Source organism: Palaemon carinicauda, chromosome 3, assembly GCF_036898095.1.
Source record: "Palaemon carinicauda isolate YSFRI2023 chromosome 3, ASM3689809v2, whole genome shotgun sequence".
NCBI classification, from domain to species: Eukaryota; Metazoa; Arthropoda; class Malacostraca; order Decapoda; family Palaemonidae; genus Palaemon; species Palaemon carinicauda.
The window spans coordinates 85,153,302-85,168,301 of NC_090727.1; the positions used below are offsets into that span (position 1 = coordinate 85,153,302).

General features: G+C 34.9%; 1 protein-coding gene and 1 long non-coding RNA gene across 2 annotated transcripts in view; one reads left to right on the forward strand and one right to left on the reverse strand.

Annotated features, from left to right (window-relative positions):
• The first annotated feature begins 771 nt into the window (after positions 1-771).
• LOC137638360 (uncharacterized) overlaps positions 772-15,000 on the forward strand; it is a 40,205-nt gene continuing 25,976 nt past the window's right edge. Inside the window, exon 1 of the long non-coding RNA XR_011044110.1 lies at positions 772-975. This is a non-coding gene — a long non-coding RNA (uncharacterized lncRNA). The remainder of the gene's footprint in view (positions 976-15,000) is intronic.
• Positions 6,508-8,732, reverse strand: LOC137638866 (uncharacterized). Its single transcript, XM_068371276.1, has 2 exons — positions 8,500-8,732; positions 6,508-8,357 (listed from the first exon to the last, which is right to left on the reverse strand). Exon 2 carries the CDS (start codon positions 8,002-8,004, stop codon positions 6,508-6,510), a length of 1,497 nt encoding a protein of 498 aa, XP_068227377.1. The 5' UTR covers positions 8,005-8,357; positions 8,500-8,732.

Genomic DNA, 15,000 nt, shown 5'->3' on the forward strand with positions numbered 1-15,000 from the left:
ACAAATTGCTGATTGACTCGAACTTTTTACTTATAACAAATTGCTGAGATTGACTCGAACTTTTTACTTATATACAAATTACTGATTAATCCAAGTGGGAAATTAAAAAAGGAAGGTTATTTTAGTGCCAATACTTTTTAGATATATGTAGATATTTATCTCATAGTTTATTGTAATAAAAAATGCTGATATTAATTAACTTCAATGATTATATATTATCATCATTAATAATATCATACCGAGGCAAAGGATCATTTTTTGGCTTTACCTAACTTTTTCGTACATTAATTACTGTACGCATATAATTACGACTGGTTTACAGGATTGTCTAAATTAAACGTCATTAAAAAATCAGTAATAGACTTAATTGATTCCTGTTATTTTTTGCGTTATTTATTATTTCTTTGAAATTTATTGCTGTTATTGTTAAGTTGGAATTTTCTTTGGCTTCCTAGTTAATGTACACTGAATTTATCATACCTTCTTTCATTTCCTGTAATCGCTTTAACTCACTCTCTCTCAACAACAACAAATGTAGCCATTTCTAGTCCACTGCAGGACAAAGGCCTCAGATATTTCAATTCATGTTTTGGGTTTGGGCCAGTTTTCGTCACCACGCTGATCAGTGTGGGTTGGTGATGCTGGGAGATTTTCGTCTGATCCTAGTTAGATTAACCTTCCTTTATGAACTGTATTTGCTTTAATTTTCTCTTAGCAACAATAACATCAACAACAACAAATGCAGCCATTTCTATTCCACTATAGGACAAAGGCCTCAGATATGTCAATTCATATTTGGGTTTTGGCCAGTTTTCATCACCACGCTGCCCAGTGAGGATTTGTGTTGGTGGGAGATATTCGTCTGATCGCTCACAGCAAACCAACCTATTGTGGGTGGCCTTGACGAGTACAGCTTTGCTGATCATGACGATACACAAACCCTTTACCACGTTAAGGAATCCCAACTTATGAAAGGTTAGTCATGTTTCGTTTAATGTAATGCAGATTCCCAGACTTAATAAATTACCTCCACCAGCGAAGTTGGAAGGAGGTATTTTTCCCCCCTGTTTGTGTGTTTGTTGGTGAACAGCTTCCTGGCCACAATTATAATCGTAGAGTAATGAAACTTGCAGGTATTAACTGTTATGTAAAAAGTTGGAAATGAACCCTTTTTGGAAGGTCTAGTTCAAAGGTCAAGGTCATGGTCAAGCAAAATGTCCAATACATGTAATCGGCCATAAGTTTGGACATCATTGTCACAGAGACTTCAAACTTGGTTCATATTTGAATGTATGAAAATCCACACCAATTAATACATGGTAAGGTCAAAGGTCAAGGTCAGGGTCGAGAAATAAGCTGCCGCAGCGGAGGTCTGTGCTCTACTTAGTGCTTTTCTAGTTTGTCAAGTGATGATTTGCTCTATGGCCCTATCCGTTATCCACCCCTATATATTAAGGCGCAAGTATGGCTATATATGTGAATGTTTCTTTCCTGTCACTCTGAGTGGCAGGGGGAGAGGAAATAGTCATACCTTGATGAGAGGCTTTACCTTGAGAGATACACTCGGAAACCACATTTTCCCACAAATTGCCAAATCAGGTAGGTTGTACTTAGGAAAGGGGCGGGTGTTGGTTAGGAAGGGTTGAATCTGTGTTTGTGTGTGTGTGTGTGCATATCTATTTAGTATCTAGCGGTCATTTTTGACGGGTCGCATGCACTAGTAGGTCATATTGTCAGTTATAAGGTTTTCTAGCATTTGCCTAAATATCAATACCATACATTACTTTTATCATTATAGTCTTTCTAAAGTTTAGTTCTTGCATCCTCTATTTCTTTGGTAAATATATATATATATATATATATATATATATATATATATATATATATATATATATATATATATATATGTTGCATGAAGACGGATGTATGAAGGAAACACCAATGTTGACCATCAATACATTTACTAACACACAACCCTATAAATAATATATAATCTTAGTTAGTTAGAAAAAATAAAACTTATGAACATAACAAATAGAATATTTACATTTATACAAACTAAACTTTGCACTATTAGTCATAATGATTCTTTACATGTCAGATTAGTTGATCACGTACCAGGAATAGCACAACACAAGAAACATAAGAGTCCTTTTTAAATCAGGATAACCTGCTGCCCGTAATCATGTTATCAAGGAAGTGTTCCTTTTCGTGCAGGCTGTTTCACTTGGTTTTCTGTTTGTTTGGTGGTCCTCTTCGCTTGAGTTCTCCAACTAGGGAAGTATTGATTGGAGATGCTCCTAGTGGTAGTCTGGATATTCTGGGAAATTGCTTTTAAAAGAAACAAACAAGCGTATTGACATTTCTTAAACTTATAATCAACAACCTCTTCATAAATATAACGTGCCAATTTTAACAACATAACTAATGTAATTGTTAAGTGCTATACATTAACCCCCGTCTTTTGTCGATGTCCCCATCGAAAAAATATTATAAAGTTTTACACTTTGTTTTCATTTGCTTTTTCCCTTTTCTCTTTCAATCTTTCGGATCTCCTAAGACGTTTATTAAAGCTGTCATTCATATTACCTTTGTTTTCTTTATCATTACTTATACTAAGTGAAGGCAATGTTTCTCGTTCTTCTCCATTCCCATTTATTTTATCGGTATCAATACCAAATTTCCTCAAGACCTCTTCCATATCAGGCATTTCAACCTCATCTTCATCGGCAATACTAGCGGTTGGATTATTAGTATTTACTCTACAAGACTTTAATGGTCTGATATTGGCTCTGTGTATTACTTTAGATTCATACCCAACTGGTCGTATTCTAAACAGGCCACATTTGTCATCTAATATTTTTTCAATGACCCATTCCTCACTCTTAAACCTATCCTGTAACTTTGTTCTCCCAATTACTTGGTTTTCTCTTATCAAAACCTTTTGCCCTACCTTTAATTCGTTATCCCCTGACTGTTGCAACCTGCCCTTTGCTTTCGATGTCCAGTTTTTAAGAGTGTTATGCCCTGCCATTTCCCATGCTTCTCTCTGTATCTTCAATTGCTTATTAATCCATTCCTTATCTCTTTGTGTCCCTCCAATATCTAAATCAGGGTCCCAACAGTCAATACTTAATTTTGGTTCTCTACCAAATAACAAAAAATAAGGAGAATATCCTGTTACTGAATGAGGGGTTGAGTTATAAATTGAGATTAGTGACTGGAGATATAAAGGCCATTTTTGCTTTTTCTCTTCATCCAGTGTTCGCAATAAACTATATATTGTTCTGTTTGCCCGTTCTGTCTGGCCATTTCCCTGCGGATGGTAAGGAGACGTTCGAGATTTTGAGATATCAAAGATTCTACAAATTGACCGAACCAAACTGCTTTCAAAATTTCTACCTTGGTCAGAATGTAGTCTTTCCGGAATGCCAAATTTATAAAATACCTCGTTGACCAAAATTCGGGCCACAGTGGTAGCTTTTTGGTCTTTAGTAGGGAACGCCCATAAAAATTTGCTAAACATATCCGTTAAAACAAGAATGTGCTCTTTACCCGTTGAAGATTTCTCAACAGAACAGAAGTCCATAGCGATAAGTTCAAATGGTCTACTGGTTTCAATGTGAACTGGAGTTGTTTTAACCCCCGGCATCTCCTCCTTTGTGGTCAAACATACTAAGCAATTTTGAATATATTCCCTTACAAAACCCCTATCATTTGGCCAATAAACCCTCTCAGTTAAAACTTTCTCTGTTCTATCTATTCCCTGGTGACCAAATTTATCATGGAGTTCCCACAAACACTTTTTCCGAAGGCTCAATGGAACTGCTAACCTCCATTTTGATCTTTGGAATTCGTTGGTATCTACTTTATAAATTATTTCTTTTTTTATCTGTAAATTTTCTAATTCTCTCTTCCATGTGATTAATTCAGGTTGTAATTTAAGAATCTCTGTTTCCGCCGGTTCACCAAAAATCCATTTTCTAACAACTGTTAAAATAGGACATGTCTTTTGCTTGGTCTCTACATCCTCCCAGTCTAATATGTCCTGTGACATGATGACTCTGACGGAGTCACTTGTTACATAAGGTTCAATCCAGATATCATCACCATCAGGTTCTTCTGCGTCCCTAACCTGCCTCGAGAGCGCATCAGCATTAGAGTTTTCCTTTCCTGGCTTAAACTTTATTTCAAAATCAAACACTGCTAAATCCGCCACCCATTTCTGTTCAGTGTGATCTAGCTTAGCTGAACTCAAGTTACTAAGAGGCCCATTATCTATAAAAACAGTGCACCTACTTCCAATCAGATACATCTTGAACTTCTCAGCCATTGCCCAATGCAGACCACATAATTCCAACTTCCTTGAGCTATAATTTCTCATATTTCTCTCATACTTTCTTAAGGATCGACTAGCATAAGCTACTGGATGTAGCTTCTTGCCGCGTTTTTGTGATAATACTGCCCCTAGACCTTCAAAACTTGCATCGATTTCTAAAGTAAAGTCCTTACCAAATTCAATCCCTTGCAATATGGGAGTATTGATGAGAGATTGTTTTAGCGTCTGAAATGCCTGTTCTTCTTTCTCCTGCCATTTATCCGCAACTTTCTCGCTAGATTTCTTTATTTTTCCCTCTAACAGTGTGTTGAGTGGTTTAGCAATTTGAGCAAAATTTTTTATAAAACGCCTGTAGAAACAACAGAATCCTAAAAAACCTCTCACCTCTTTTACAGTCTCTGGTCTTTTCCACTCTTCTACAGCCCTCACCTTTTCTGGGTCTGGACCAATACCGTCATTACTGATTATAAATCCTAAATATCTGACGCTAGTCTTCAGAAAATGACATTTATTCGGCTTTAACCTCAGGCCAAAATTTCTTAACCTTTTTAATAATAATTCAACTTTTTCTAAATGTTCATCAATAGAGTTTGTAAATATAATAAGATCATCCAGATAAATAAGTAAAAAATCATAAACAAAGTCTCCCAAAATGTTTTCCATACACCTCTTAAATGTAGCAGGGCTATTTGTGAGTCCCATTGGACACCTCCTGTACTGGTAATGACCCCAAGGAACAGAAAATGCTGTCTTATGCCTATCGTCTTTTTTTAATAGAATCTGATGATAACCTTGTGCCAAGTCAAACGTAGAAAAGAAGTTACCCCCTTCTAATACGTCGAGACTTTCAGATATTCTCGGTAGAGGAAAAGCGTCCTTAATAGTTATCTTATTCAACTTCCGATAATCAATAGTTAACCTAAGCCCCCCTCCTTTCTTTTTTACCAAAACTATTGGTGCAGCATAAGGGCTTTTACTTTCCTCAATAACTCCTCTTCTTGTCAGATCCTCTAACAGTTCTTTGGCCTCTGGTATTAAGGCAGGGGGAATTCGCCTGCATGGCAGTTTAATGGGAGTTTCATTTGTTAGTTTTATTTCGTGTTCCCATCCCTTTGCTGTACCTAAGTCCTCTTCATGAAGCTCAAAACAGTCTCTATACCTATGAATAAGCTCTTCCACTTTACATAAGGCCTCTTCATTTATGTTTTCATTAACCTGTATTCCTAGTGCTTTCCTAAAATCCCTTAATTCTCTTTTTGTTAATATCTTATTATTCGAACAAGTCTTTTTGTTTTCTACTACGGCTAAAGTTGCTTCCGCAATCCTTCCATTTGCTTCTATTGTTATTTCATCCTCGTTCCAGTTTGCCAAACAAACAAAACCTACACCCCATTCAATAGCTGTAAAACTAGGAATTATATGTACACCTGGCTGTAGATCGTCAATTTTTTCACTTACAATGCCTTCTAACAAAATATTCTCCCTGGGAACATTCTTCAGTTTATCAATAAATACTTTGATTACCTTCCTACTTCGACCAGGGATTTTCCTATTTTGTGTAGGTACACAAATTGCATAACCTAATTTCTCATCGTCTGCCCAAACTTTGAGGTTTTGAGCTACCCTTCGCATGCAATAATCTAACTTTTCATTTTTTCTCTTTTGACCACCGCAGTCGATTCCATCTTCAAATAAATGTGATAGTCCCCATTCCTTGAATAAAGACATTAAAATATTCATACCTAGCAGACATTCTTGTTTTGTATTAATTCCTAGACCCCTCACTCCTTGATCCTTTTTAACGTAAAGTACACATTTCTCTACACAAATGTCATTAACATTTATATTTACAACTACATATCCTAAAATGCTCAATTCATTTCCAGCTATGTCGTATATGTAGTTACTGTCCTTGTAGAGATTCACATTTTTGGGTTTCAGGAATCTATTGTACCATCTTTCTGATATTAAGCTACAGTTAGCCCCAGAATCTAATAATCCTAGAACACTAACATCACCAATTCTCACCATCAGATTAAGGGTCTCGCCTCTCCTATGTAATTCTCCATTGTTTTGATTTTCACTGCACAATGAACGCACAAGGCCAACGACTTCCATTTCCTTTCCCTTACTGTTAAGTGGTTCTTCATTAGGCCGGACGCTAATTACTACGCCCGGCTTTGCCAGTTTCCTTGTTCGGTTGTCTCTTCATCACAATGAATTTCCCTAACTACATTTTCCCCTTTATCCTTACCAGAGACTGAACGATCATAAAAGTTTCTTTGCTCATGATACATGCCTGGATTATCTAAACACCTAAAAAAAGGATGACCTCTCAAGCCACATTTCCAGCATTTACCTTCAAATTTATTAAATTCTTTTCTTTTTGCATATCCTTGTTGAGTACTATGGCCATTTTCAACTCCGTTCATTTTATTATTCGAAGGTTTATTAATTATTCTGTCAGCGTTACAGTTTCGAGCTATGTGACCTTGCCTTTTACAGAACCAACAATAGAGAACTTCCCTCCTTTCAAAAATTCGCTGTTCTTCTTCCCTTGAATCAAAATCTTTCAATCTATCATTAACAAACTTTCCAGCCTCTTCGAGGATGATCAATGTTTTGTCACCCAATTTTTTCCTTAACTCTGCTGCTAGATGCTTGTTTCTCATCCCCTTTACGAAAACTGTGCACTTTGTTCGCTCTCTCTCTGCGGCCTCCCTTTGACAGCTCTCTTGCACATCCTCGTCTAATTCATGAATTCTATCAACAAATTCCCACACACTTTCGTTCTCGCCTTGTATTGCACTCCACAATTCTCTCCTTTTATCAAATTCATCCAAGCGTTTTCCATAAGTATTCATCAATATATTTCCTAATTCCTTCATGGTTTCAGGCTTCGCAGCCTTAATACGAGTTAATGCAGGATCTCTTAAACTTTGACAAGCAAATAATATTTTTTCTGTTTCATTAAAACTCAGCTGACTTGCACAGTAGTCTACTTGTTCCAGCCACCTCTTTATTTCTCTTCTAGTGCTATCTTTACCTGAAAATATTTCTAGCTGTGGTGCAGGTCGTGTGAATTGAATTTGAGTGTTTTCATTTTTTCTTTCCTCCTCACAGATAACATTATTTGACTTACTATTCATCAAATTTGATACGAATATTTTCCTGTCCATTTCCGAGATTTTACTTTCGAGTACTTGTACTCGTATCTTCCACTCGTTCTCTAAAAGTTTACATTTTTCCTCACATCTACTCATTACCTTGTTTAACTGAACCTCTATTTCATGTTTGTAATATGATGTGAGCTTGGCCTCCATTATTTCAAATTTTTCATTATATTCATCTCTGATTCTGTTTAATGTATACTGATAATCTCTTACTTCTTTCCTTTGCAACCCCTTTTTCCTGACATCATCTAGTTCCTTAGCTAATACCTGATGCTCGTCATACATGAATTCAAACATATCATGAATATTTTCAATATCCCCATCCAATCTATCCACCCATTCTTCCAAGTCACATCCCACTTCCCTTCGTGTACCCTTGAACTTCCTCATATCCTTGTATGGTGAAGAATATTCACAGCTCATATTTCGCCCTATACTCCTTGGCATTGGATTTTCAGGAATATCCCTATCACTGACGTCTTCCTCACTCATTATGCTATATATCTTTTGCCTTCAAGTAAAAATAGTTCTATATATCTCTTGCCTTCAAGCAAAGACCAACTATCAAATAGTTCGTACTCTGAAAAATTTTCTACGTATTTACTGTTAAAATGCTAACAAGATTCATTGCACACCTAACTGGCACGAAACTAAAGAAGAGGAATGTTGACAGACCTGGTATTTGTGACTCGATGATTTCAGGGTTGTGCTGCACTCTGCTGGGCCCTCCTGGGCTGTGATGTTTCCGTGGATAACGTAATGCTCTGCTACCAAGTGTTGCATGAAGACGGATGAATGAAGGAAACACCAATGTTGACCATCAATACATTTACTAACACACAACCCTATAAATAATATATAATCTTAGTTAGTTAGAAAAAATAAAACTTATGAACATAACAAATAGAATATTTACATTTATACAAACTTCACTTTGCACTATTAGTCATAATGATTCTTTACATGTCAGATTAGTTGATCACGTACCAGGAATAGCACAACACAAGAAACATAAGAGTCCTTTTTAAATCAGGATAACCTGCTGCCCGTAATCATGTTATCAAGGAAGTGTTCCTTTTCGTGCAGGCTGTTTCACTTGGTTTTCTGTTTGTTTGGTGGTCCTCTTCGCTTGAGTTCTCCAACTAGGGAAGTATTGATTGGAGATGCTCCTAGTGGTAGTCTGGATATTCTGGGAAATTGCTTTTAAAAGAAACAAACAAGCGTATTGACATTTCTTAAACTTATAATCAACAACCTCTTCATAAATATAACTTGCCAATTTTAACATCATAACTAATGTAATTGTTAAGTGCTATATATATATATATATATATATATATATATATATATATATATATATATATATATATATATATATATATATATATTGCTTTGGTTTTCCAAGCCACATCTCGTCGTTCAGCGTGGTGCAAATATATTCCGTTTAGAAATCTTATTAAGTCCATATAATAGAGTCAATGTATTATTATTTCCCTTTCCAGCGAATTTTGAATGGCCAAGATACGCCAGTTTTAATCAACTCAATCGTGGAAAGTTGAATTATTTGACTGTTTTTGTGTTTAGATACCTAAGAACAAATGTAACCTCTTTTTAAAGTGACAAGAGTTCAATTAATTCCAAATTTAGAAAAGGATATTTTTGAAGTATCGATACCAAGAATCTAAATATAACTTTTCGATTCGTTTTCTTAAGCAATTTCGATATCAATTGCTTCCCTAAAGGTTATGAAACTTTATGTGCTTGTATTTGAAATGGAGAGAGAGAGAGAGAGAGAGAGAGAGAGAGAGAGAGAGAGAGAGAGAGAGAGAGAGAGAGAGAGAGATATTTTTGTAGTATCGATATCAAGAATTTAAATAAAACTTTTCGATTCATTTTCCCAAGCAATTTCGATATCAATTGTTTCTCGTTTTCCCTAAAGCTTATGAAACTTTATGTGCTTATATTTAAACTGGAGAGAGAGAGAGAGAGAGAGAGAGAGAGAGAGAGAGAGAGAGAGAGAGAGATAGTTTAACTTACGTCACTAATTGCTAAAGTCGTTGAACCGGTCCTCTCTCTCTCTCTCTCTCTCTCTCTCTCTCTCTCTCTCTCTCTCTCTCTCTCTCTCATATACTACTTTTTCTAACATCAATCATGGAAACAGACTCATTTTCCATGTTTGTTTCCTTCCCCCAAGTTTTTTTAAAGTCCTGAGCTTTCATCAAGAACAACCAATTCAACCGTCTCTATTCCGCTGCAGGACAAAGGCCTCAGACATGTCAATTCATATCTGAGGTTTAGCCAGTTTTTATCACCATGTTGGCCAGTGTGGATTGGTGATGGTGGGAGATTTTCGTGTGATCGCTCACAGCAAACCAACATCGTATGGGGGGCCCTGACTAGTACAGCTTTCTGGCTAAGAATTCATCTCTACAATTTCCTCATCCTTATTGCTTCACATCCTTAAGAAGGGTAATGCCATCAGTGCACGTCAAGTGGTACACTGTAAGCATTACTTTAGGTAGTTCTAGCATTCCTTGGGTCCTTAGCTAAATCCCCATTTTGGGCCTTTTTCTTTACCTCCAATGCCGCTTGCTTGCTTAAATCTTGCCGTCCAGTCTTTCACATTTATGTATGAATGCTCTAAGTCAAACTGTTTACCTTCATTTCTACTTTATGCTAAGGTTCGAATCCTTGGCCAGCCAGAAGTAGGCCTATAAGGACGAAGAGTTGATGTGCAATACAAGAAATTGATACTAGAAACAGATAATAGATAATCTCGTAATTGTGTAAGAAGATCTTGGGATAATATCAACATCAAAAATTTATAATAGCAATAGATAATAGATAATCCCAAGCCTGTAAGTTGTGTAAATAGATCTTGGGATAATATCAACACTAAAAATTTATTATAGCAATAGATATTAGATAATCCTAATCCCGTAGTTGTGTAAATAGATCTTGGGATAATATCAACGCCAAAAATTTATTATAGATAATAGATAATCCCAAGCCTGTAGTTGTGTGAATAGATCTTGGGATAATATCAACGCCAAAGATTTATTATAGCAATAGATAATAGATAATCCTAATCCTGTAGTTGTGTAAGTAGATCTTAGGATAATATCAACACCAAAAATCTATGATAGCAATAGATAATAGATAATCCTAATCCGGTAGTTGTGTAAGATCTTATGATATCAACACCAAATAATTATTATTTGTTTTCCTTAATGTCATCACCATCGTTAGCATTATTAATTCAAATATTCTGGCTTCATATGCGGTCGTCTTTGCTTTTTTAGAACAAACTTTTCAAAGGAAATCTGCACAAAGCAGCTAATTAACTCGAGAAGCTTCGCTGCATGACTTCTTTCATGTTACAGGATCGTCTTTGTGCTGAAGAAGGCAATGACACTGAGTACATGGAATGCATGATGTATTTTAAAGAAAAGAAAGTATACATAATTTTCCATCTCTTCATCACTTCCAGATAATGTGTAATTTCCATTTCCATGTGTAGTATGTATTGAGCCTTCATTGCGTTTTTCAGCTAGTAATAATGATAATTAATTTTTGTAATATAGCAAAAGCTTGATTTTGTGTTATCTCGTATTTACTGTCCTCGGTAAATTGTTTGAGGTTCGAATTTCACTTTTTTCAAGTCTTTTTACTCTTAGCGAAAAATTTTATTATTTAAAAATTTTTTGAGATTTTGATGACTATTTCCCCACCCAACCCCCCAAAAAAACTTTTTGTTAGTGCTGTTTTCCTTTTTTCCGAGTCTGTTTACTACTAACAAAACTTTTAATTGTTGAAAAATGTTTTTTAAATGATTATTTTTGCGAAAAAAAAAACTTTTGTAAGTACTGGAGTTTTCAAGATTACCTCCTATCCATTAGTATGCTAAATGATTGTAAGTATATATAGTAATGATATTTTGATCATAGCTTTGACTCCTAAGCAAACCATTAACGTATCCTTAGAGACTTCAGAATATAAAGCATCGAAAAATATTTGCAAGAAACAATAGAACTTCATCGTTTCTCCCAATCTAATTGCTTCTCCTACTAGCTAAACTAGGTAAAGAGATAATTGTCCTTATTTAAGTACGTGGTTTATTTACATGTGGAAGTTAAAATTCTTTTTTCTTCTTCTTCTTCTTCTTCTTCCTATTATTATTATTATTATTATTATTATTATTATTACTACTACTACTACTACTACTACTACTACTACTACTTGCTGAGCTACAACCCTAGTTGGAAAAGCGGGATGCTATGAGCCCAGGTGCCCCAGCAGGGAAAATAGCCCAGTGAGGAAAGGAAACAAAAAAATCAGTAACAACATTAAAATAAATATTTCCTATATAAACTATAAAAACTTTAACGAAACAAGAGGAAGAGAAATAAGATAGAATAGTGTGCCCGAGTGTACCCTCAAGCGAGAGAACTGTAACCCAAGACAGTGGAAGACCACTACCCAAGACTAGAGAACAATGGTTCTTAATTTTGAATGTCTTTTGATAAATTTGGCTTTTTAATAACAAAGTATTTGTCTTATGATCCACGCGACCTTTCTCATAATTGTGGTTATAGGTGCATCATTTTCTCTACCCCATCATTTATAAGGAATAATTGTAACTGAATATATCTATCAAAATGGGTAAACTCCTACGGTGCGTAGTAATGAGAATATTGATGAGTACCTAAAAATAATGTTCTAATCATTATGGCCATAATTTTCAGCTCTTATTAAAATCTTCGCTTGAATTGATACTGTATCACGTTCTATCTTTGAAGCCAGAGTAAAAATCTAACTTGTAGAGGCCCCTTTCTTGTACATGGCCTCCAGGCTAAATTACATAATCCAGTGTAACCCATTGAACTATTGCCTTAGAAGGTACATAATAATGACTCTGGAATAGATGCCAAAGGTGGAAAGGAAAGAGTAATATGAATTAAGTAATATGGGAAAAGTGGACAAATTTAACTTCTTTTTTCAGTAACTAGTTTTAGATAGAAAGGACTTCAGGTATAATGCGAGAGTTAAATTAAGAGAGAAATTTTTTGAATAACTTGAGCATTTATTCTGTGGTGATGTAAATTCAATATTTATAAAAAGCTTTTTCGTGTTGCGAAACTCGACTCATTTTACCCTTGGTGTCAATTAGGTGAGCATTTCTGCGTTTGTGTTTGAACGCAAATGAAAATATTTTGAATATTGTGTAGGATATTACGCTGAATGAATCTCTCTCTCTCTCTCTCTCTCTCTCTCTCTCTCTCTCTCTCTCTCTCTCTCTCTCTCTCTCTCTCTGTATTTAGTTTTATTATTATGATTATTATTATTATCATTATTATTATTATTATTATTATTATTATTATTATTATTATTATTATTATTAGCTAAGCTACAACCCTAGTTGGAAAAGTAGGATACTATCAAGTCCTTTTATTCTTATTAGGGTCTTTCAACCTTCTGAATTCATTATTTATTTAATGCCATCTAGAAAAGAGTAGTTTCTCCATTTCCTGCAGACAACTGCTTTTTAATGTCTTTTATGATGATAGCCTTAATGGAAATAAATGGTATCTCTTATCAGGTGATGGGAACAATCTTCCAGTTTCTCTCCTCTCTTGTTTGAGGGTACACTCGGGCACACTGTTCTTTCTTATTTCTCTTCCTCTTATTTTGTTAAAGATTTTATAGTTTATATAGGAAATGTTTATTTTAATGTTGTTACTGTTCTTAAAATATTCCATTTTTCCTTTTTTTCCTTTCCTCATTGGGTTACTTTCCCTGTTGGAGCCCCTGGGCTAATAGCATATACTGCTTTTCCAGCCAGTATTGTAGCTTAGCCAATAATAATAATAATAATAATAATAATAATAATAATAATAATAATAATAATAATAATAATAATAATAATAATAATAATAATAATAATAATAATAATGATTATTATCTAATAATAATAATAATAATAATAATAATAATAATAATAATAATAATAATAATAATAATAATAATAATAATAATAATAATAACAATAGAAATAATAATGATAATGATAATAAATGATATAATTATAATATTCTTTCACATTTTCCCAATATCTTTTCTATCCCTCCATGTATTTCTGTTCAGTTATAATCCATTCCTGCCTCAACATCAAAATACCATTGAGGAAACATTATATCCCATCATTTGAGTGAGCTTTAATTGGAAAGCCTTTCTTTGGAAACGGAATCATGATATTCTATGAATATTACTTTTCGTCAAAAGAGAATCCAGTTTGATATTCTATACTATTGAAAATAGTAATTCTCTTACTTTTGTAATCTTTTGACTTACGAGTTAGATTACTCTTGTTTCATATGTGTAGAGTTTTAAACCCATATATGATGAAAGCAACTATTGAGGCTTTTATTGGATATTTTGGTAAGGTTTCGGAAATTTGGTATTTTCATGTTTCACCAATCCTCCTCTCTCTTCATAATGTTTAGGATTTGATATTTTCATATTTCCGCAATCCTCCTCTCTCTTCATAATGTGTAGGATTCTATAATTTCATATTGCAGTATTGTTCCTGCCATACATTACACAGATTATTTCACTTATACTATGAGGCGTCGAATGTGGTTTTTTGTGTTGTCTTCACTACCGATAGATTCGTGTGAACATTTTAAACTGAGGGTACTAATGCCATTCTATTTTACCTTCTACTGCTTTTATTATATTCAAACATTTTTTCCTTCTTGGTTCATCCCCTTTTTGTATAGACGAGGTAGAGATTAACACTGAATCCGGAACTGCAGTTTACTCTCCTGCCATAATTTTCTTCATCTTTTCATCTTCGGTCGGTCTGTTGGTAAAGATTGTTCCAAACGTGGATGAGACACGGGTTCATGCGGTGGCAGCCGGTAATAGAATTGTTCATATGCGTGAGAGGTGAGAATTTTTCATACTTTGAGTTTGAGGTGAAAACCGTGTAGGACCGGTACTGGGAACACAGAAGACGGACATGATGATGATCTGATGAATGTAGCCAGAAACTCTAGTGATGACTGGCAGTGAGAGAGTATGGAACTAAAGTCTACGGACTTTGAATGCCCCTTTTCATTACACGACAACCCTACACATCGGTCTTGGAGAAATACCACTTTATATCATAAAGATGATTATTATTGACTAAAGCATTGCTTCGTCTACCTTTACTTGCTAGTCTCAATCTTCTAGCACTTTTTCTTTCATTTACTCGGCCTCCCATTGACTTGCGTCACTAATCGCTCCCGGCATTGAAGCATTCCTTAATTGCATCTTACGCAATCAATAGAGAACCCAGCACTGAGGAGATAGATTGATACGTCTCCATTAGCAATATTTTCCTTCCTCTGAAGTGAAACTCTTGTTTTCTCAGAGAACCATTCAGTCACCCCCCCCTCTCTCTCTCTCTCCTCTCTCTCTCTCTCTCTCTCTCTCTCTCTCTCT

Bases quoted from the DNA above. Each gene is read 5' to 3' on its own strand.
- LOC137638866 (XM_068371276.1), bottom strand. From the start codon at position 8,004: ATGAGTGAGGAAGACGTCAGTGATAGGGATATTCCTGAAAATCCAATG.